The 22,893-nt window shown below is 34.0% G+C and overlaps 1 protein-coding gene across 5 annotated transcripts in view; it reads right to left on the reverse strand.

Annotated features, from left to right (window-relative positions):
* Nucleotides 1–10,952, reverse strand: part of LOC106472897 — a 104,507-nt gene extending 93,555 nt beyond the window's left edge. For all 5 annotated transcript variants that reach the window (XM_022402341.1, XM_022402337.1, XM_022402334.1 and 2 more), the window contains exon 1: nucleotides 10,416–10,952. In XM_022402341.1, coding sequence (XP_022258049.1) covers nucleotides 10,416–10,498 — 83 coding nt within the window. In that variant the 5' untranslated portion in view covers nucleotides 10,499–10,952. The remainder of the gene's footprint in view (nucleotides 1–10,415) is intronic.
* Nucleotides 10,953–22,893: the final 11,941 nt, after the last annotated feature.

Here is a 22,893-nt window from a genome sequence, read left to right on the forward strand (position 1 = left end):
CTCCGCATTTGGGGGTTATAAATACGCTTGGACCACAATTTAAAGAAGTAACCATGTTATTCACACACATAAGATGAAGAAAGATGCTAGTCATAAAAAACATTTTAGTATTTCAACTTGGTGTCAAACCTGAAGTAATCCTTTGTCACTTCTAAGATTTTTTGTGCATCATGAAAAAATGATGTAATGAGTACTCAACACGATTTCAATCTAATTAAATTTGTCATTTTTGTTTTATTCTAAATCGAATATTTCAGCTCATTTGTCACATAGATAGATAGGGATACGACTAAGATGTTTCGAGCGTTTTTTAAGTTAGCAGAATAATTTAAGATATACATTTTTTTGGTGTGTTTTAGGTTTGATTTGTTATGAATTTCGCGAAAAGCTACACAAGGGCTATCTGCGCAAGCCTTCCCTAATTTAGCTGTGAAAGACTAGAGGGAAGGCAGCTAGTCACCACCACCCACCTCCAACCGTTGGGCTACTCTTTTACCAACGAATAGTGGGATTGACCGTAACATTATAACGCCACCATGGCTGAAAAGGCATGTTTGGTGTAACGGGGATTCGAATCCGCGACCGCAGGTTACGAGTCGAGTACCCTAACCACCTAGCTATGCCGGGCCGGTATGTTTTAGAATTTCATGCAAAGCTACACAACAGTAATCTGACGTAGCCGTTCCTAAATTTGTAGTTAAAAACTATAGAAAGACAGCTGGTAAACAGCATACACTGCCAATTCTTGGGTTACTCTACTCGAATAGTGTGATATATAACATACCAACCAGGTTAAGTGGAGAACACAATTAATTTTTTTGGCAACGGAGAGCGAACCATTGATCTACAGTCCGCATGCTAACCACTAGGCTACGCCCGGTACAAGTAGTGAAAAGAGTTTAAAAGGAAAACGTGTATAAAAGAAAACAAATGAAATAAAATATAAACAAAATTCCGGATATTTTGCAATTAAATCTATTTCGACCAATTTCGTAACATTTTCAGTTACTGCTCTGTTGAGTATCATTTTAAAGGTGCAAGTTTTTCCAACAGTTTCATTTAGAAATCAAATTCATGTATGATTTAGGTGACATTGTCAAAGAAAAGTATGTAAAGTAATATCACATAAACACGGCGAATTGAATAGTGTAATGTCTATCTTGTTATACATTATCAATCCCATACAGTTGCAGTTGTGTTTCATCAGTGCACAAACATATATCTGGATATACGTTTCTATTTTCTCATCTTGTAATCTGGTTTGGTGTTATGCAGCATCAATAACACATAAAGCACTTCAAGATAAACACAGGACTTTATTTAACAATTTTGAATCTTATTTAGCTTCAAATTTCTTTGAGGATTGATAAGCTAAGGAAAAACGATTACACATATTATCTTACTATCGCAAAGAGCAAATAACAGCAGAACTCTGTGTATTTTATCAATGCCATAAAATACACAAGTATTCTAGATTCTCCTCTGATAATTGCATGAAGATTTGCTACTAGTTGTTAATATATTGAACATTTTTCTGCGATAAGAAAGAGATTTAATCCAGTGTTTATATTCCACCAATGACAATCTTTAATTTTAGACACCTTTGCAAAAGTTTCTACCAGCTCAATGAAAAATAGTTCCTTCTTTTTACTACAAAATACTTCATTAATGTAAATGGAACTTATTATTTTTTCAATACGAAGCACGCTAATATCTAAACAAGTGACGTTCTGAAGTTTGATTTCAGTTAACGGACTCTTCGACAAAAATATCACAGACGAAACTTCTATCTCCCTAATTGTATGAAAATTAAGATTATATTAAAGGAGAGAAGCACTTATCTTATTTCAAGTCGCGATATTCTATTCAACTCAGGCCTTAGATTATATATGTTTTCTTTGACGAGATATATTTATCAGCCTACCCTTTAAGTTTGCTTTTGTACATACACGTACATCTATTAGAAGCTTGAGCCAATGCCAACGAGAGTCTTCCCCAGGAGAGCAGAGCAGGAAACCGTCATTTAAACGATTTATTTCAAGGATCACTATTATGTGGCTTCTAGCAATAGTGTTGTGTATGAGTTAATATATCACAAAGTTTAAATCAGACCATGGTCAATAAAACTACTTCATAACTATGTAATTTCCCTTTCATTTCGGTAAGCTACAGACATGCCATGTTTTCTAAGTAGTTCTTTTGCGCTGAATTTCACGATGACAAAATGCTGCAAAACTGGAATGAATAAACGAGTTTTCGTTACTTAACACAAATGAGAGATCGTCAGATATGTTTTTTTTTATAAAAACTATATATTTATATATATAAAATAATATAATATTTAAAAATAGAAAAAAATTCTGTAATTACATAAGAAATTAATACTGTGGAACAGATTACTTTGAGGTAAATATAATTTTTTGAGGGAGTGAATATTATATAGATTGTATGTATAATTACACTTCTACAAGACTTGAATCAAATTTAGAAGTTTATTTGTTTGTAACACGTTAGAGTATAAACTCAAGAACTTAAGATGTAGGAATGCAAGAAGTTCTTGGCAGGTAGATTTTTAAAGAATAATTTTTGTGTCTCTATGTCGAAATAACACATATATGTTGGGAAAAAAACATGATTTTCGTAAAACGAAGTATACGATTCTTTTGAGGAGAAAGAAAGATAAGTGGGGGCCCTGTGCCTCAAAGCAATATGTGGAAAATACACAAGAGAAAATGCCATTAAAGTATGAGAAATGGAAACGAGATTTAATAATACTGATGAATACATAGATCTAGCATATTGGCTTTCCCCACTGATATAAAGGTGATGTTAAAACTGTGGCACTGAATTCAAATTGAAATTGTTGCCAAATCCAATATCACTTTCTCCGAGTGACATTTCATAAGTTGAACTTTCGTTATCAATATTTTCTAGTTGTCTACTGTCTTGTATGTTGTAGTTGTTGACTGTCTTGTTATAAGTATGTTGTAGTTGTTGACTGTCTTGTTATAAGTATGTTGTAGTTGTTGACTGTCTTGTTATAAGTATGTTGTAGTTGTTGACTGTCTTATTGTCAGTATGTTGTAGTTGTTGACTGTCTTATTGTCAGTATGTTGTAGTTGTTGACTGTCTTGTTATCAGTATGTTGTAGTTGTTTACAGTTTTTATCAATATTTCGTAGTTGCTATAAGTATGTTGTAGTTGTCGACTGTCTTATTATCAGTATGTTGTAGTTGTTGACAGTTTTTTATCAATATTTCGTAGTTGCTATAAGTATGTTGTAGTTGTCGACTGTCTTATTATCAGTATGTTGTAGTTGTTGACAGTTTTTTATCAATATTTCGTAGTTGCTATAAGTATGTTGTAGTTGTCGACTGTCTTATTATCAGTATGTTGTAGTTGTTGACAGTTTTTATCAATATTTCATAGTTGTCCACCGTTTTGTTATCAATAGTTCGTAGTTGTGATAAGTATGTTGTAGTTGTCGACTGTCTTGTTATAAGTATGTTGTAGTTGTCGACTGTCTTGTTATCAGTATGTTGTAGTTGTTTACAGTTTTTATCAATATTTCATAGTTGTCCACCGTTTTGTTATCAATATTTCGTAGTTGTTATAAGTATGTTGTAGTTGTCGACTGTCTTGTTGTCAGTATGTTGTAGTTGTCGACTGTCTTGTTATAAGTATGTTGTAGTTGTCGACTGTCTTGTTATAAGTATGTTGTAGTTGTCGACTGCCTTGTTATCAGTATGTTGTAGTTGTTGACAGTTTTTATCAATATTTCATAGTTGTCCACCGTTTTGTTATCACCATTTTGTAGTTATCCACTATTTTGGAAATAAAAACTATACAAGTAGAGTAACCGTCAGAAAAGCTGTACGTATAGTTACTATATTACTCTTCCGATAACAGTAAACGTACTTGTAAGTTCTTTTTGTTACTTTTTGGATAACTGTACTGCTACTTGTAAATTCATCGCGCTGTGTTACGTTTTGGTTACCAGCATTGTTATTTGTACATTCTTCACGATGTGTTACTTCTTGTATAACTGTATTGTTGTATTGTTACTTCTTCGTTACTTACCTTGTGTCACAGTAACATGCTCAGAGTTATACTCATCATGTTAGAAAAACAGGTAGGTTCAAGTTTGCCCCTGAAGAAGAAAGGTCCACCTTTCGAAAGGGCTCGGGTTATAGGGTTTTTATTTATTTCTCTCAGAGTTATACTAATATTCATTTCATTGATGGACTTTTGCATAATGTAATGATACATAAACATGTGTACTTTTTCTTACGATCTTGCTGCACTTTTGTGAAATGTAGCGACATGCACATATTCATATTGTTAATTAAGACGTTGTGGCTCTTTACTCGTTATATTAGAACGACTTTGAAGCTTTAACACGTCGTTACAGTCCATGTCGCTACGTCCGATAATGCTCTAAGTGATGGCCAGACATCGTGACAATAGTCCTGCAGCGTAGTTTCCATTACAAAAGGCTGTCATGTCCAAAGCTTTTCTGTAGGGCTTTCCATAATCCACCTAGTGCACAAGGACGGCATTTTCCACCTCTCTTTTAGACAGTCTGATCGCACAGAAATCCAAAGGCGTTGCATCCAGCGACTTGAGCGATATGGAACAGCATGCTCACAGCTGCTTGAGCATGTGAACAGTGGAACGCATATTTCCTGAAAGCAACTCGTGTACAAGTGACTTGTGTCGCTTCATCAGACAGCTATTCTTCTTGACTGTGCTGCGTACTGTTGCTTGGAATACATGGACGTCTTTTGGCACTAATTTTTGTTTTGTGTTCGTGGAGTCTCTTCTTTTACAAGACGCCGCACTTTGCTTACTAGGGCTCTTTCTGAATAGCCCTCGTGTCCCTAGTTAATCCCTTGTTTTCTAATGTCATTAATTACAAAAGATAGCTTGGAACTTATTGATTCCAAATCTGAAGACATCTTTATGATCTGAATATTTTGCGTTGAAAAGGACTGTTACACACCTTTCCCAAAAGCGATAAATGTTTTGTGACATCACACTACTTACTAAACGTAAAACAATGTAAAATGTAATGTTCAGTAAGGAATCTAGAGAATTGAATAACTAATTCAAAAATACAATAATAGCAACTCTTTACAATTGACAAGCTCTAATTTTAATGATTACAACGTTTCGATCCGTAGTATGGAGTCATCATCAGGTAAAAGTTATGTTAAAGAAAATGTAACATTTACCTAACGATAACACGCTTATGTGCATCGAAACGCTGTAATCATTAAAATAAGAACTTTTTAACTACAAAAAAATTATATTACTGTATTTTTGAATTAATGTAAAAATGTAGTTTTGATACATACCTTTCCACCACGATTTTATATCGGCTATGATTGCCAGGTGGCTTATTGATTCGCATATTTAAAATCGTTTAAATATGACATACGCAACGCTCTTTTTACAATTACGTACAAACGTGTATTCTCACTCATGACATTGTTACTTGCTGCGAACTATATCAACATAAACACATTTGTATTGTTACTTGTAACATTGTTTATCAAAAGAGTTTACTACATCTGCATGAACATACCTTTAAATGGACACTCCATTAAAGAAAAATAACATATTTGATGCTATAAAATCGTTTATTACTAGTATTAGAATGTCTTTTATACACCAATGTACACTGCAGAAATTAAATCTATATAAATATAATAGTACTCTGTTGTATGTCCATGTAACTACTTCGCAGGGTGTGGATGGATATTCACCAAATTTGGTATGGAGGTTCATTTGGTCAATGGGGAGATACATACAAACTTTCAGTTTTGAATTTTACGGTTTTTATGGGCGTTTTTTTCCGTTTTTTACCACCACTTCGCCCCTTTTTGATGGATCTTCACCAAATTTGGCATGAAGGTATGTTGAGTCCAAGTGAAGATATACGCAAAGTTGTGGTTTCACATTCTATGTTTTGCAGTTGTTATGGACGTTTTTGCATTTCTTACGATTACATATAAGGGAAGCAGCTTTTGATGTCCTAAGATAACCTTTCATGAATCATGAATTTGCATAACTTTCGTCCAGGGGACGGATACTCCAGCTAGTAATTAATATGCCTTTCTTGTTAGTTGTGACGTTGTTGAATATTTACGTACTATATCAGTATAGATATGCCTTTATTAGTATTTATATTATTGTTAACACATTAGGTTTGTTGCTAATGAAATTAAGTTAGTTTAATAAACATAGAAACACCAATGACATATTTATTTATTGTTTTACTGACACAGTTTACTTATAGGTTGCATGATTTCTATTTAACTCCAGCTTTGTCAGTCCTGTTGTGTCACATTAATTAACATGAGTATGGGTGGTCTGAATAATGGCAGTTAAAGTGAAACCAGGTGCAGATGTGCCTAACTAGTCCTAAGTTGCAACTATAATTGTATAATTTAAATATAATTTGTGCTTAGGAACTTAGAAAAGTAGAATGCTTCCTTTCATCTGACAGTTTGCATGTTGCAACCAAATAGTGTAGTCAGTATTTATTAATTTATTCTTTTAGCCCATTATGTCAAAAAAATAAAGTGGGCTCAGGGACGCAAAAGACGTGCACAATTTGCAGCTTCGATGGTGGGAGCAAGCAAATTGATGAGAGCTTTTCTTGCTGGAACTGATGACACCAGTAAGCCAGCATCCGTTCCTTTTGATGGCAGCAAAGAAGTCAAAGTGCAAGATTGTGAACTTGCTATTTCATTTGAAAAAGAAAACAATGAAGAAACTGTTCTCTGTCCTGTGAAAGCTTCAACAATAATAAACAAGGGGATTCCACTTTGTCAGAAACAAATTCACAGAATAGTGTTGCGAAGCTAAAAGAGGATGACCTAGTAAATATTATAACACACAAGGATATTGGATTTATTAAGTTTGATACAACAGGCTCAGTAGTTGTAACACATGCACATCGCACAGAGATTGTTAAAGTTGGAGCACATGAATTTCAACATAAAGAAGGTCCATTTGATGCCAAAGATGGGCGTTCTATGATTGCATTTTGGTTCAAACGACGCCTTCTGAATGGACAAGAGGTCAATCGTTATGTGACTTTGAACAACACTGAATCACATAAATATCAAAATGGTTTACAAATTATGTAAGTACACCTAGTAGGCTATACTTCATTAGTTCCAGGTTTAAAGTTGTGATATCGTGAGATGTTACATTATGACTTTATTTTAGGCCTATGTAAGGCGGTAACTAATTCTTTTTATTATTGTCATTAAGTGGGTAATGAGTCACAAAACAAATAATCAAAACATTTCAGGGGTGGGGGCGCCAAAAGTGTCTTTACCCCCGGGTGCTGAGAACCCTTGCTACGCCACTGGTCCTGGGTATACAATAGGTTTACGACTGCCTACTCATGACAACCCTACATATGTTCTTCCTATTTCTGTTAGAATGGTAAGTGATTTTAAATTTAAGATTCATTATTTTATCAACGGGAAGAGAAAAACTCAATAATACTTCCATAGTGATTATTTAGTTTAATAGTATCTAAAATTATAAAATGATAGCAATTTTCGGAATATGTCGCTCTTGTTGTTTTATTCTTAAGATGCTTTTTGATCACGGGAACCATTTAACACATTTATTTATTGAGTTCATGTTAAAACCAAAAACTTTACCGAGAAAATAGTTTGGCTGATATGTCGTTCGACTGAAAGCTTATGAGTGAAATAAAAACAGCACTGAAGGAAGAACTCTAATTTCTTATTGAATATATTTACCATTCATATTATGAACCTACATCAATATCTAAAGCATATATCTACAACTGTTTGTTTCGTTATACTATTAATAGAGGTGTTGATAGACTAATACTTATGTTGGCGCAGTTAGGTCACAAATAAAATTATCAACGTTTTTGGATAAAGTATGGTCTTCTTCATACAAACAGTACCTTGTATTGTTATTCAGTGCAAACGTATATCTCTATGCAAAGAAAGAAAATCAACCCTCAGAAATAAGAAATGATAATTAAATACTACAAAAGTACAACGCTCTTGTTTACAATTCATTGCCATGTATATGTTTACTCTCGTGGTATTTTTATAACTCTCTATAAGAGAGTAATTATTTTAACTTTTCAACCTATAACATGCGCAATTACGACCTGATATTTTTAATATTTAACGCTTTTTGTTTTAATGAGCGCCATCTGGTGAAACCTAGATTTGAATATCTAAGCAACAGGTTTTTATTACCCTCAAGATAACAAAAAAAAAGAAGAAAAAACTACACAAATATTAAGTTATAACTATGTTTATGAAGCATGTATTTGGTAAATCATGAAGTTTACGTTTTGATATCCTTTGTCATTTACTATACAGTATACACATCTAAGAGCTAAATGATAAAATAGTTCAAATAAAAAAAAATATAGTGAAGATGCAATATAAGTTTCGGTCAAATGATGAACTGCTTTTATTTCGATTACGACGAAGGGTTTGTCTCTGTAACACTGAAAATAATTATTTGTATGGGCTAGCATGAACTAGTAGTTAGGGCGTTCGACTCGCAATCTGTGGGTCGCAGGTTTGAATCCCATCACCGAAAATGCCGCTCTTTCAGCCATGGAGGCGATATAATGTGATTGTCAATTCTCTCTATCAGTTGGTAAAAAGTAGTCCAAGAGTTGGGTGTGGGTGGTGTTAACCAGGTGCTTTCTCTCTGATCTATCACTTTTAAATTAAGGATGGCTAGTGCAGATAGTCCTCAAGTAGTTTTGCGCGAAATTCATCAAAAACAAACTCTCTTACATCTATCGGGATAATTTTTTATTTTTTACAGATGATACACCACGCTATAGCTGCATTTGTTTGTTTGCTGATTTTTAGGACAATATAGGATTTGTAGTAAATATCATATATCAGACGAACCTTCAGCATTCGGACCCGCAGCTCGTCACGCTAATGACTGAGCCAAACCCAGCTCGATTAAACAAAGAAATTTGATATTGTTTTCAGTGCTAAAAATGTGCCTGTTATCAGAAAACCTCTCAATTATATTATAGGTTTGACAGTACTGTTATGTATTGTCGAAACCCACACTCATCAGGGGACCTAGTACTAAGTAGACAAACTATAAGCACTTTATATAAAAACAAATATATAATTTAAATCCATCTTGTCATTTTTTACTGTTAGTCATTTTATATCTTAGCTCATATAGACAGGATCAACAGCTGAATAAAGTAAATAACTTAATGTTTTATAAAAATTATGCAATGCCGATTAAAAAACAACAGCAACAACAACAACCGGTAGTAATAAAAAAAAGATTGTACATAATGTAATCTTAGGTAGTAGACTAGTACGTTCTGGTGTTTAAAGAATTATACAAATATGTCTTAGGTAACACAAAACTTGTATCCATAATGCCTCTTACATTGGTAAAACTATACGCCAACTACTCCAGCGTGCCTGCGAATATATGGGAGTATCAAGCAGAACTGCTAAGCAACTATCAAACCCACCAGATTCCACAATTCACACACACAGTGAAAACAACTACCACCCCGTCTTGACAACAAATTTCAAAGTTATCTCATTTGGATCATCCAGTACTAAACTTATAATTAAAGAAAGTTTATATATTATAAATGAACTTCCAACTTTAAATAATAACAAAGCTTCACTACAATTAAATCTGTTCTGAATACTTGTATAACATTGTTACAATTGTTGCATTATCCTATTCTTTGTTATTTGTTACTACAATTAAGTCTGTTCTGAATAACTTGTAATGTATAATATTGTTACAGTTGTTGCATTATCATGTTATTTCTTGCTAATTTGTATGTCTTTTAATTTACTTCATCCGTTATTACTTTTTATAAAATGTTTAAACTTTATAAATTTTTGTACCTAATAATTTACCCTATTCAATATAGCTTGCTGAACTAGGAATACGTATATCCTGAAACGTTTAAGAATTAAATGTTTGTTACTGTATACACACGTGTCAAATGTTCGCTTTTGCTTCTGTCGTTCTACTGTTCGTGATTAAACTTCGATTCCCGTCGAATGAATCTATTGTATTCATAAATAGTGAACGCATAAAAATGTAGGCAGTTCTCTCGTTATGCACGTAAAATTATGATGTGGTTTGAGGATATTTATAGATCTGAAAAGTACAAATATCAACTGAAACAACTTTTAACAATTATTGCCACATGATAGTATTATTTTAAGAATTGTTGCCCTATGCTACTATTGGTAGTACTAGTAACATTATCGACAGTTGTTTAATTTTGTTTTTAATGAACATTTTAAAATCTGTTTCACGATTAATGTGACATTTTAATATTTTTTACAACACGAACTGGATAGAATACCCATTTAGCTTTAACTTACACTAGAAATCCGTACGGGCTGACGTGCCTGCCGACCTCCTTGAATACGAAATCCCCAGGGCGATCCTCCGGCGAGCCTAACATGGAAGTGACTTTTCATTTTTGAAACTTCGGATAATCCGTTCGCATTAGTTTCAAAGAAAAAAATTTAAGACAAATCAAATTTATATGAAATAATTGAATAGCTAAAAACAATTTTCTAGGCCTGTAAGCTAAAATCGAAGCTTCGACTTTCTGCGTAAAAATTAGAAGCTCGCAAAGTCGTCATTTAAGGCCAAGTATTTACATCCATTCACACCATTTGATAAACGTTCAGAACCTAAATGCTTCAGCGTTCTCTGATGTTGAGATAATGACATTTATGTAATATGCTCCTTTTAATTTTTGTCTTCGACGGATGACGCACACTATTACATTCAAACGTTCCGGATGGTTAACTAGACAATCGCTGAGCATTGAAAGTCCCACTCACAACGTAGAATAAATAGCCTTCTTCACTCCCAGCTAGCTAACATCTACATTCAGCACGAGACGAGTAGACATGTGTATCTTATTTTCACTCTTCGATAGCTGGGGTATTTCACGCCTATTTAATTATATATATATAATCTAGCTGAATAAGTTTGGAAATACTCAGATATTTTGACTATTTGCCAAATTAGGAAATTCAATCATGATTAGTCTCTTTTTTTTTTTAGTATTTTGAAAAAATGTCTACCAAATACTGGGTATTTAGCGCCCTCTTTTGATAGCTAACAAAACTACGAATACCATTTTAGACAATAACATGATGGGACAAAGATCTCTAGCTTGTAAAATTTTATAAGGACCAAGTTGTTGTAAGCGGCATATTTAAATTATTTCACAAGCCCAGGATTTTCATTACGTCTGGCAGATAACTAGATGACATAACCTATTGGAGAAATAAAAATGTCTGATGATTAATATATGAAATCCTATAAGAATGCAGTCTGTTGGAGAAGTAAAAATGTAAAATGTGTGATGGTTAATCAGTGATGGTCTTAAAAGAACTTTATCTGTTGGAAAGTAAAAAAAACTGCGTAACATTCGTTAGTGAAATTTTATAGAACGCAATATTTTGAGGAAGTAAAATGTTCAGAAAGTAAAATGTTTTGACTACTAGTGAGTAAAGACGCTATAAGTATCGAACATTTTATGGAGCATTATATGTTATAGTATTCCTTTCCCTGCCACGGCTTCTTCAGGTTCGGGTTGAAAATCACTTGTGGATTATGAAGAAAAATATATGAAGTAACAATAAGGTATGAGAAGCCTAACGAGTAAATTCTGAAATATTACGGCTAGCATGGCTTGGTGATTAGGGCGCTCGACTTGCAATCTGTAGGTCACGGGTTTGAATCCCCTTCACTGAACACAGTCGCTCTTTCAGTCGTGGGGGGGGGGCGTTACAATGTGACGGTCAATCCTACTATTCATTGGTAAAAGAGTAGACTAAGAGTTGGCGGTGGGTAGTGTTGACTAGCTGCCTTCCCTCTCTCTATCACTACTATATTAGGGACGGCTAGTGCAGATAGCCCTCATGTAGCTTTGCGCGAAATTCAAAACAAACAAACAAACTGAAAGCTTACATTTCAAACACCCATAATTATCCCCAAAAGTGGGTAATATGGAATTAATAGTATTTCAAATCCTTTAGAGCTGGTATATAATCTTATTTTGTGTTTAGGGACCTAGTGTTGCAATTAAAACAGAAGATTTGTTATTTAGTTTTATAAATTATTTTTATCTCAAAGTAGCTCCATATGTCGGTGCCTCATTACCAAATTTGAGGGCTTATAGCACTAAAAAATCGTGGTTCGTTCCCAGCAGTAGTCGTGGCACAAAACGTTCATCGTGCTTGTCAATAAACAAAACTTTCATTGAGCCTTGAGTGATAAAATTACAGTGCTCGTACTCAAAATGTGGCTTCTTAAACCATACATGATTGAATAAGTTATATTACAATGACTTTGAACATGCAAAACAACAAGTCAAGTGACAATCTCAGTTGATATAAAGTCGCGGTAGAACGGTATGTATCAGAACCATATTTTAACCATACAAAGATGGTGTAGTGATACTCAAAATTAGTTGTTTTGGGGAAAGGCATGTAATAGGCATTTTCGACACAAAATATTCATACCATAAGACCACACAGGTGTGTTAATATTGGGGATTTAGAATTTCAAAAACAAGGATATATATACTTTATGGCATTCAAAAACAAAGTAATATGGATCATATTGGGATTCAGGACAATCCAGAAAGAGACTAGCAACAAGTCGTATCTCAACTGTGGTAAGCAAAGTACGGTATCTTGTAACAGATGTGAACCCACGAGCAAAAAGGTCTGTTTCAAACACCGTCCAGGCTCGCCCTTTCAGCCGTGGGGGCGTTATAATGTGGCGGCCAATCCCACTATTCGATGGTAAATGAGTAGCCCAAGAGTTGGCGGTGGGTGGTGATAACTAGCTGCTTTCCCTCTAGTCTTTTACAGCTAAATCAGGGATAGCTAGCGCATATAGCCTTCGTGTAGCTTTGCGCGAAATTCAAACAAACAAACAAAAACCGTCCACCTACCTCAATGCCTCAGGCAACAGTACACAACATAATTAAGAAGGATCGCCGTTTGAAAAAAAGCTACACAAACTGTTTCCACGACATATCTGTTCAACTAAAGTATACTTCAGACAGCTGGACAATGAAACGAGTATCTATGCTATCCATATAAAGACATACAAGTGTAATCGCCGGATACAGCGCCATTGAATTTCTGTGTTGGAAACTCTTAAAGAGTAAGGCGTGTACTTTGAACATGACAAACTTATGACAGCCACTTTTGCAATGGAAACTACGCAAAATGCACGGTGATCAGAGATAACATGACGATATGATGAGGCTCAAAAGTAATTTTAATATAAACTCTATATATTAATATAATAGTTTTATACACAAATCAACGAATTGATATAATAATTTAATTATGTTGAAATATAAAAAAATAACTGTATTCGAGTAGCTTCGGCAAATAAATACATAAGTATTTAGTTAGCGAATATAATTCGTAAAATACTAGTTAACTTTGGAACAATAAATAAAAACGTCAAGCAAAAAATACATAAGCTTTAGTATTAATCATTTGGAATTTCATATGTAGAAACGAATTGGAGGTGTATATTAAGCTTTAAGCAGTGAAGTATTGAATATATAGAGCCTATAAGTGAAAAAAATTCTGGTTATAACCCAAAGCTAATTCTTACACCTTCGTGCATTGTTGGAGGTTGTTTTTAATAAAGTTACATAAAAATTCCGAGCTTATAAATTCATATGCATATATACATTAGTAATTGTACACGAATAAAGTAATTAATATTGGTTTATCAGCGAAATAAGGAAAAACCCCTGATGAATCAGCGGTAAAGTTGGGGGCTTGTAATGTTAAAATTCAGGGTTCGGTCCCTCCGATGGTCACAGTGGAGAATGCACGTCGTGGAGCTTTATGCTTAAAACTATATAACAAATATATTCATGGTGTCGCCATCTGTCGGTAGTTTGAATTACAAATTATAATGAATATTAATGCTTTCAAGAAAGGGCGAGCATGTTCGGTGGGGGACTGTTAATCTCTCAGTAACACTTAACGTGTAAAGCTTATACTTGAAGATTTGTTTTAACACACTAAGAGGCAGTTATTGTTTAAAGCTTTGCTATTGTACGTCTTTTTTTTTCGTTCAGCGGTGGGGGCATTATAATGTATGGTCAATCTCACTAATCTTTGGTAAAAGAGTAGCCAAAGAGTTGACGGAGAGTGGTGATGACTAACTGCATTTCCTCTAGTCTATCACTACTAAATTAGGGACGGCTAGTACAGATAGTAAAAACAAACCATATAATTAAGAGCGGAAGTGTACCTAACTAGTGTTGCTTTGATTTATAGGAATTTTAAGATTGACTTAAGCTGGACATGTGTTATATTTTTATTATTTCTATTTTAAGTAAAATTCATCATTTTTGAAGAACTGAGCGTTTTAATATGCAACATATATATATATATATATATTTATACACACTCATGCACACATATATCTTCACACACAAGTATATATATACAGTATACAGATATATACTCTTTTATTGCTACTTTCTGACATTGCATAACATTTGAAATGATTCATCAAATTAACTAACTCTTTGTCTTTGAAAGCTATTACTGTAAAACTAATACGCTAAAATAACTTTACAAGAAATAAACGATCGGTAGCACATTCTTCAGTTTACTTTTTTTTTGTTTATTGTTGAAGCTTTATTTTATATATCTTCATATATATATACATAAGCCCGGCATGGACATGTGGTTAACGCGTTCGACGCGCAATCTGCGGGTCGCGGGTTCGAATTCCCGTCACACCAAACATGCTCGCCCTTTCAGTCGTGGGTGCGTTATAATGTGACGAATCAATTCCATTATTCGTTGGTAAAATAGTAGCCCAAGAGTTGGCGGGGGGTGGTGATGATTAGCTGCCTTCCCACTAGTCTTACACTGCTAAATTAAGGACGGCTAGCGCAGATAGCCCTCGTGTAGCTTTGCGCGAAATTCAAAAACAAACAATTTTTTTTTCGTAGTCAGTAGCTAAAGGAAGTTTAAGTAAGAGATCAATAACATACATAGTAAAATAGCTGTATCCACTCGTTAATACTTCCCTATTGACATCGAGAAGAACGTGAACCAGAGTTTTCACTACGCATGTTAAATTTTTCATTGCTCCTACTTTATCGGCAAAAAAATCAAAAGTTAAGGACATAATTCAATTGTTATTCACAATATTAACCTTAAAACGTAAAATAATAAAAAGAAACAGATAATGTTACAAAATTTATTATCCCTAGTATTACTTTTCTGTTTTAAAAATGAAATATTTCATCATACATTGTTCAAAGCTCTATATTAGAATGATGAAGGGCGTCATCGTTACGTTAACTTTTGTAAGGTTCGTTAGGCATTTTTGACTTTCAATAATTACGGATAGGTAGTGCTGTCCAACCGATTTACAAAAATAATTATTTTTTCACCATGCCTGCATAAAATGCATGAACAAACAATTAACGCTTCCTGTTATCCCTAGTTTGGAAGTCACATCCTGATTTGCTGATAGTCCTTCCTCTCTTAACAATTAGTTACGGTTCAGTTCATTAAAGAAGTTGAACGAGTTGGGGCATGTTTTCTCTGAAAATCTACAGTAGAGTTTGGTTCTCAGAAATTTACGTGGGAAGACCAATGAAAATCGTAATAACATAGGTTAATAGATTAGAAAACGATTTACCTTGTTGAGTAATTATTAAGCCTGTACTGATTTGAAAAAGGAAACAGGGAACTATGTACAAGTTAAACGTCATGGAGTCAAGCAGATGACATTTAATACTGGTGAGGTATTGCACATGTATATGACATGTGACGGAAGTTTGGTAATTATTTTTATGGCAAAGTTTATTACCTCGCGTCTGAATTAGGAGAAAAACAACGTAATAGATTTTGGTGGTAAAGTCTGAAAGCAATTAAGGTCACATGTAGAATTTTCTTTTTACGAAAACGTGTTAAACACGTTCTTAGTGGTTTATGAAACGAAAAAAACAAGAGTAATCGAGATAAGAATTTACTGCTTTACATAAGTACTTTGTATTTCAAACAATTAAAATAATTCAAGAAAATCCCGCTTAAACAAATCAGTGAAAAAAGTGATACGAGATCCGGCTAGTAGTCCAAAATTACAAGGGGCTCGACTTGTTTTCCTTTTGTCAGTGAACTTGATCCAAAGTTAAGAAAGAGCTCTTCTACTTGTTACAGATTTTCTGTACATTATTCACAAAAGTGGCTCTTCATCGACAAATAATATTTTCTTAAGACAGCAGTTTACTTATACCCTTACTCTGGTGTTTCAAAGCTACCCTTAAAATGTCGCTAATTCAGCATTTACACTGGTGGTGCCCTCGTGCGAGAGAGTAAAAATCACTTATGAAAAGCTGAGCACAAATAATTGGTTATGAAGAAAGTAGTTTGTTTGTTTGTTTTGGAATTTCGCGCAAAGCTACACGAGGGCTATCTGCGTTAGCCGTCCCTAATTTAGCAGAGGGAAGGCAGCTAGTCATCACCATCCACCGCCACCTCTTGGGCTACTCTTTTACCAACGAATAGTGGGATTGACCGTCACATTATAACACCCCCCCCACTTTTTTTCCCAAAATGCAAATTCTGATCATAACAAAAGCTTACATCTTCCAAACGATGGTTCCAAAGAACAACGGGCAAGAATTAATAAGTAACATTAAAGTTGCCATCTTATCAAATACCTTTTCAAAAAATTGTTATTTATGGCTAATAAAGAGCATTACAAACGTTGTCCAAGTACGTATGAAGGTCATTGTTCTGTTTGCCGATTAGTGACTAGAAATTTTTCAATGTTGTAAAAGGTAGTTCGGTTCAACTATATGTTCCATATGTTGATGCGGGCAACACTGTTTCTTTAATTAAAAACGTATAGGATCACTATAACAACAGCAAATTTCAAATCGTTCAGTCATCTTAGTGTTCTACTAAAGCTTTCTGTTATTTTACAGCAAGGCACGTACGTATCAAGCAGCGCTAACGTTCAGATAGACATTAATTACTCACCTGACGATTTCACTCGAATTTGAGCGAACTCTCGACAGAGAAAATACTTGTATAAAAAAGATTCAAGTCGAAAGCAAAATATAAAACAATTATTAGCTTCGCTTAGATAGTGCAAGAAGATTTTCTGACCTTCAAAAAAAACTACTTTAAGAAAATGAGAGAAAATTCTAAATCTCATTTTCAAATCTTGTACACGTACAGATTTAGAAACCAAAGCAGAGGCGGATTTGGTGTTTTTCATACATTTTCTCATTATTTTACTAGAGAGAAACAAAATAAAAAATTCTTGACATATCTCAACAATACTTGGTATAGGTTCTAATTTAATAGGTGTTACAATACATAAACATATGCATGTTGTTTGAAACAATACTTTCAGAAGAAGTTATTGTCATAAAAGATGAGCGATAGATAATAATATTTGCATTTAAATATTACAGTGTAATAAACTATAATGATTTTAATAAATATATTATATCATACACATATTGTAGATAACCTTAAGTAGCCCTAAGTGAGAATGTAATCGCTGTAAAAGAATGTAAAAGAGAGTAAGTATATCAATATCTCTGGAGTTGCTCTTCTCATTTTGAATGAACTTAGATAAAAGTTGAAGAAGCATATAGTAAATATATGTATAGAATCCAAATATTTAAGTTTGTTTGTGTGTTTATAGGCACACAATGGGCTATCTGTGCTCTGCCCACCACTGGAGGGGGGCAGATATTTAAGAGTCCGTGAAAATACTATGATGTACGTATTTCTTTCAGAATCGTTCTAAGAATATAGTGTTGGTTCATGTTAGCTTGTTAGACTATGAATACGAGGATCCAGTTGCCGAAAAACAAAGAACAAATCGTACTCCGTATTTTGGGGTCGTGTACGCGTTCTGAAAGTGACGGACAAATCCCACTATTCGACTAGCGTAAACCAAGAGATGGCAGTGAGTGCTATTGACTAGCTGCCTTCTCTTTAGTCTATTAGCTCTGTACTCCTTGCTCTGTGCGCGAAAATACGAACAAACAAACTTAACGAGAACAGTGTCGTGTCATTACCATTCTGTCTTCCGTTATTCTGAGTTATCCGAACATTTTACTAAGATGTAACATACTTTTAAAAAAAAATTCAAATTCTCGAGTAATCTGCTTTTCTGAAGACCGGTTGTTACTAATCGGATATATTGTTATTGATTTCACACGTGTGAAGGCCCAGCATGGTGGGTCGTGGGTTCGAATCCCTGTCTACCAAACTTGTTCGTCCTTTCAGCCGTGAGGGCGTTATAATGTTGCGCTTAATCCTGCTATTCGTTGGTAAAAGAGTAGCCCAAGAGTTGGCGGTGGATGGTGATGACTTCCTCTCTAGTCTTTCACTGCTAAACTATGGGCGGGTTGCGCAGATAGCCCTCGTGTACCTTTGCGCGAAATTCAACACAAACCACACATGTGAAGCACCCAGATAAAAATAAAATGCTTGCCTTAAAATATTATAACTCTATGCTATTCCTTAGACCATGAACTCAAGTATGTATATATGATTAAAACTCTTTGTTCTATACAGGCTGCACAAAATGCCTAAAGTGAATATAATTGTTTTTGACAAAGCGAAATATGAACTTACAAGTGTGGTAGTTATGAAAGCTGACTTGAGGTTAACGTTTCTTTGGTATGGCCTCCAAACATGCTTTCATACAACATTGCTTAGGTATCTGTTGTTCTCATGTACGACGTAAATAAATCTTTTTATAAAAAAGTTGCCCGGTTCTCTTTGTCGAGAAGTGGTTATTGATGATAAAATATGTTAGACTAATTAAATAACCTCTAAAGCAATTTTATTTAATTCATGGTTATATCATCGATATCTTTCTGGCCGGCTATTCAAATCGGGTTTACTCGTATTTTCCCTGTAAATGTCTTAGCTATTGTTTTTGCTAAGTGTTCAGCAACATCACATGAAAAAAAAAAATCACTTGTAATAGCACGACAAGCGCAGCTCCCGAATATTTTCTTAGACATATTACGATAATCAATATAAGAGGTGAGAATTGAAACCAAAATAAGTGAGAAACCAACGTACTTTATAATAATAAAAATTTTCGTGCATTGTTTTCACGTTTTAAAATGTATCTTTAGAATAGTTTTTTTCCCCACTGGTTTTGAAATTAGCCTGTGAAAACTTGAACATGTTTCCATAAGTAAGCAACACTCCTAAAAATAATATATTTTAATTTGGAATTTCAAAATCGAATAACATCTTATATGCATCGTGAGATAAATGGAAGGCTAGAGACTTCTATAATTCGGGTATAACAGTTCCTATATTCTAACAACTATATATATATATATAGCTATAAATGTAATTACATGAGATAATTGGATTAGATAATTCATTTACATGAAACTGCTTTCCGTAGTTCTCCGATTGGTCTGCTTGCTAATTACTCAACTTGGTATGTTTTTCGTGATTTTTGTACAAGAACATTTAGCGTACATGTATTATAAAATAAAAGGTGCTATGGGTGTCACGGCAAATATTCAGAATGAAATCCACAAAATGACACCCCACCAGGTTGTTTGTTATTAAGCACAATGCTACACAAAGGGATATCTGTGCTCTGTCCATCACTGGTATCGAAATCCGGTTTCTAGTGATATAAGTCCGCAGACATACCATTGTGCCACTTGGGGGGGGGCACTCCACCATAATCCTTCCTTGTTTGTACAACACAAGGGCAGTTAAATTGTTCAGTTGATTACTTCCAGGTTCAAGTTCGACCGTAACTTTGAACCATTTCGTATGTCTTCTTTACAGAGGATAAAAATGTCGAATTATATTCAAAACTCTGACAAAATAAATAATTTATTTTTTTATAAGTGAAAGCTATCAAGACACTAGTATAATGATAAACACGAAAGAAACAAAAATGTTTAAAATATTCTATATTGCAATAATCTTACTTATAGGTTAGATTCTTAAGTCATATCAAGATTTGTTTCTTTGTTTATGGTTAAGCACAAAGTTACAAAATGGCCTATATGTGCTATGCCCACCACGAGTATCGAAACTCTGTCATATGAAGAAGGATCCCAAAATGCGCTTATGGCTCATTCTCGAATGATGGCCCGACACTTGACTCGCAATCTGAAGGTCGCGGGTTCGAATCCCCGTCCCACCAAACATGCTCGCCCTTTCAGCCGTGGGGGCGTTATAGTGTGACAGTCAATCCTACTATTCGTTAGTAAAAGATTAGCCCAAGAGTTTGGCGGTAAGTGATGACTAGCTGACTTCCCTCTTGTCTTTCACTGCTAAATTAGGGACGGCTAGTGCAGATAACCCTCGTATGGCTTTGCTCGAAATTCAAACCAAACCTTATTCGAATGTTGTTTTCTTGGTTGTGTTTAACGTTTTAAATATTGATTAAGTTAATTCAAACCCATGGCTTTTTCATCCAATTACTTTCTATTAAATTGTAGAAAAATAATCTATCCACAAATGATAATAAACGAGCATTGCCGAGACATAGTAAACTTTAGCATGCCTATACGTGTATCTTTCGAACTGTTTAGATTTAGAGGATTTTAATTTTTCCTCGCCTTCTTCTTTTTTTTTTATTTATTATTTTTTTTTTTTTTTTTTTTTAGTGAGGTGTCTTGTAGTTAATCACATTGTCTATGAACACAGTTTCCGGGCCTGTAACGGGAAACAAAAGCTATAAGGAGAGCGCGGAACAGTTGAATTTAGTGAAAGTAAAATGAATATAACACTTTATTGATCTTATGCCTCGCCTACCTACTAATCTGAGTCTGACAACATTTTATATGTTATATATTGAGCAACTGCAAGATATTTAACTTTCTGGACGTCTGTAACGTTACGAAAAAATAGTTTAGTAAGAGCAATTTAAAAAAAAAAAACTTCTCGTACTTCTATTCACGTGAAATTAAAAATAATTTCTCTTAGAATCTTAAGGTGTTAAAAGATGGATAAAAAAAGAACACACCTAAAATCTTGTTTTTAAAGTTTATGCCATATTTTGGTCTACAATTGGCTAGAGTATTTTCGGGGGGGGATATAATACAGATGTAATTGCCTTTAATATATAATATTATAATCATTTTAAATGTTGTTATTCTTTAATTTGCCCTTTCCTAATGATCAAAAGAATAAACATGTTAATGCAAACCTTAAAAACAAAAATATCAAATTTCTAGGATTAACGCTATTTCGTAGGTTCGATAGGTTCGAAATATTTATGTAAAAATTAATTTTGTAATTTTTCTAGTTATTGAAAAATGAAAGTACAGTCATTTGTAGAGATTCCTCATAGTTAGATATGTATATATATATAAATATGTACGCACTTTTGGTATCAAGAAGCAGTCTGGATAATTATTTCCAAATTTGGACACACTTTATTTTTCATTAACATATAATAATGAAATTGGAGAAATTTGAATTTTTACCACAACACTGCAGATTTCTTTTGAGTTCTAGTATAATTTGATAGAAACAAAGGATCAAGTAAATATATATTACTTTGTTCTTATGTTATGAATGTACTTAGAACGTGATTTTAACATTTTACAGTACGGTGTTCATATAGAGATTTAAAGGCCTATAAGTGAGTGTTGAACTTTAAATGGAACATTTGGTATAGTTGTAAGTAGTCCTACCAACTATTCTGAATAAAATTACTAAGTTACCACCAAGATTCATAATACTAATGACATTTATAAAGTATTTATTTCTGATATAAGTTACTTGTATCATTAAGTTTAGTTTTGCTTGTTTGTAATTAAGTACAGAGCTACACAATTGGCTATCTGTGCTCTGCCCACCACGGGTATCGAAACCCGGATTGTAGGGTCTGGGAGGGACAAGTTTAGTTTTATCAATTCATTCCAGCACCGTCGCAAACAAATATCTTAAGGTGACAATCAATTAGAATTTGGGGTTAACGAGATTCACAAACTGAAAGTTTATAATTTGTAGCTTTAGAATTGTTTGTTTGTTTGTAATTGAGCATAAAGTTACACAATGGGCTATCTATGATCTGCCCACCACGGGTATCGAAACCCGGATTCTAGTGTTGTAAGTCCGCAGACATACCGCTGTGTCACTGTGGGGCAGCTTTAGAAAAAAGGTTAAAAACTAATTCAATATCTTATAAAATTGATATGTTTTTATAGATCTAACTGTTCTTAAACTTTAAGTTTGAAAATGTCTGTACATACATAACTATAAAAGCCGAATGATATGAAAACGTTTGAGCTCTTACCGTGAAGAGAAATACAAAATAACTAACCCCTCTTTCTTATAATTGAAATAAGGCTGTGTTTTCAAGCACGAAACTTGTGTGGGTAGCATTGACGTTGGAACAATTTCTGCAGTGGTGGTGCTGAAAGCCAATCGAAATCCCTGTACAGTATATGATAAAAACAACGCATTCGGAGAACCTGAGTAGCTCACTAAAACCGATTGCTCTGGTAAGAAACTGGGCAAATGGCAACCCTATTTACAAAACTAGTTATATTTACACTTTTCTTCTGACACTACCCGTAGATACGCAATGCCTCCGTACGTCAAGCTAGAAACTGTTCCGCCACCCTTCACCCACAGTTCCCACACCTTGATATGTAAATTAATATGAAAAACATTGCCATAAAAAATAGCTTACAGCAACAAAGAACAATAAAATAAATACTTTAAAAGACGTGATTTGCTTAAACATTGCCATAAAAAATAGATTAAAGCAACAAAGAACAATAAAATAAATCATTTAAAAGACGTGATT

The sequence above is a fragment of the Limulus polyphemus genome, unplaced genomic scaffold, assembly GCF_000517525.1.
Source record: "Limulus polyphemus unplaced genomic scaffold, Limulus_polyphemus-2.1.2 Scaffold124, whole genome shotgun sequence".
NCBI classification, from domain to species: Eukaryota; Metazoa; Arthropoda; class Merostomata; order Xiphosura; family Limulidae; genus Limulus; species Limulus polyphemus.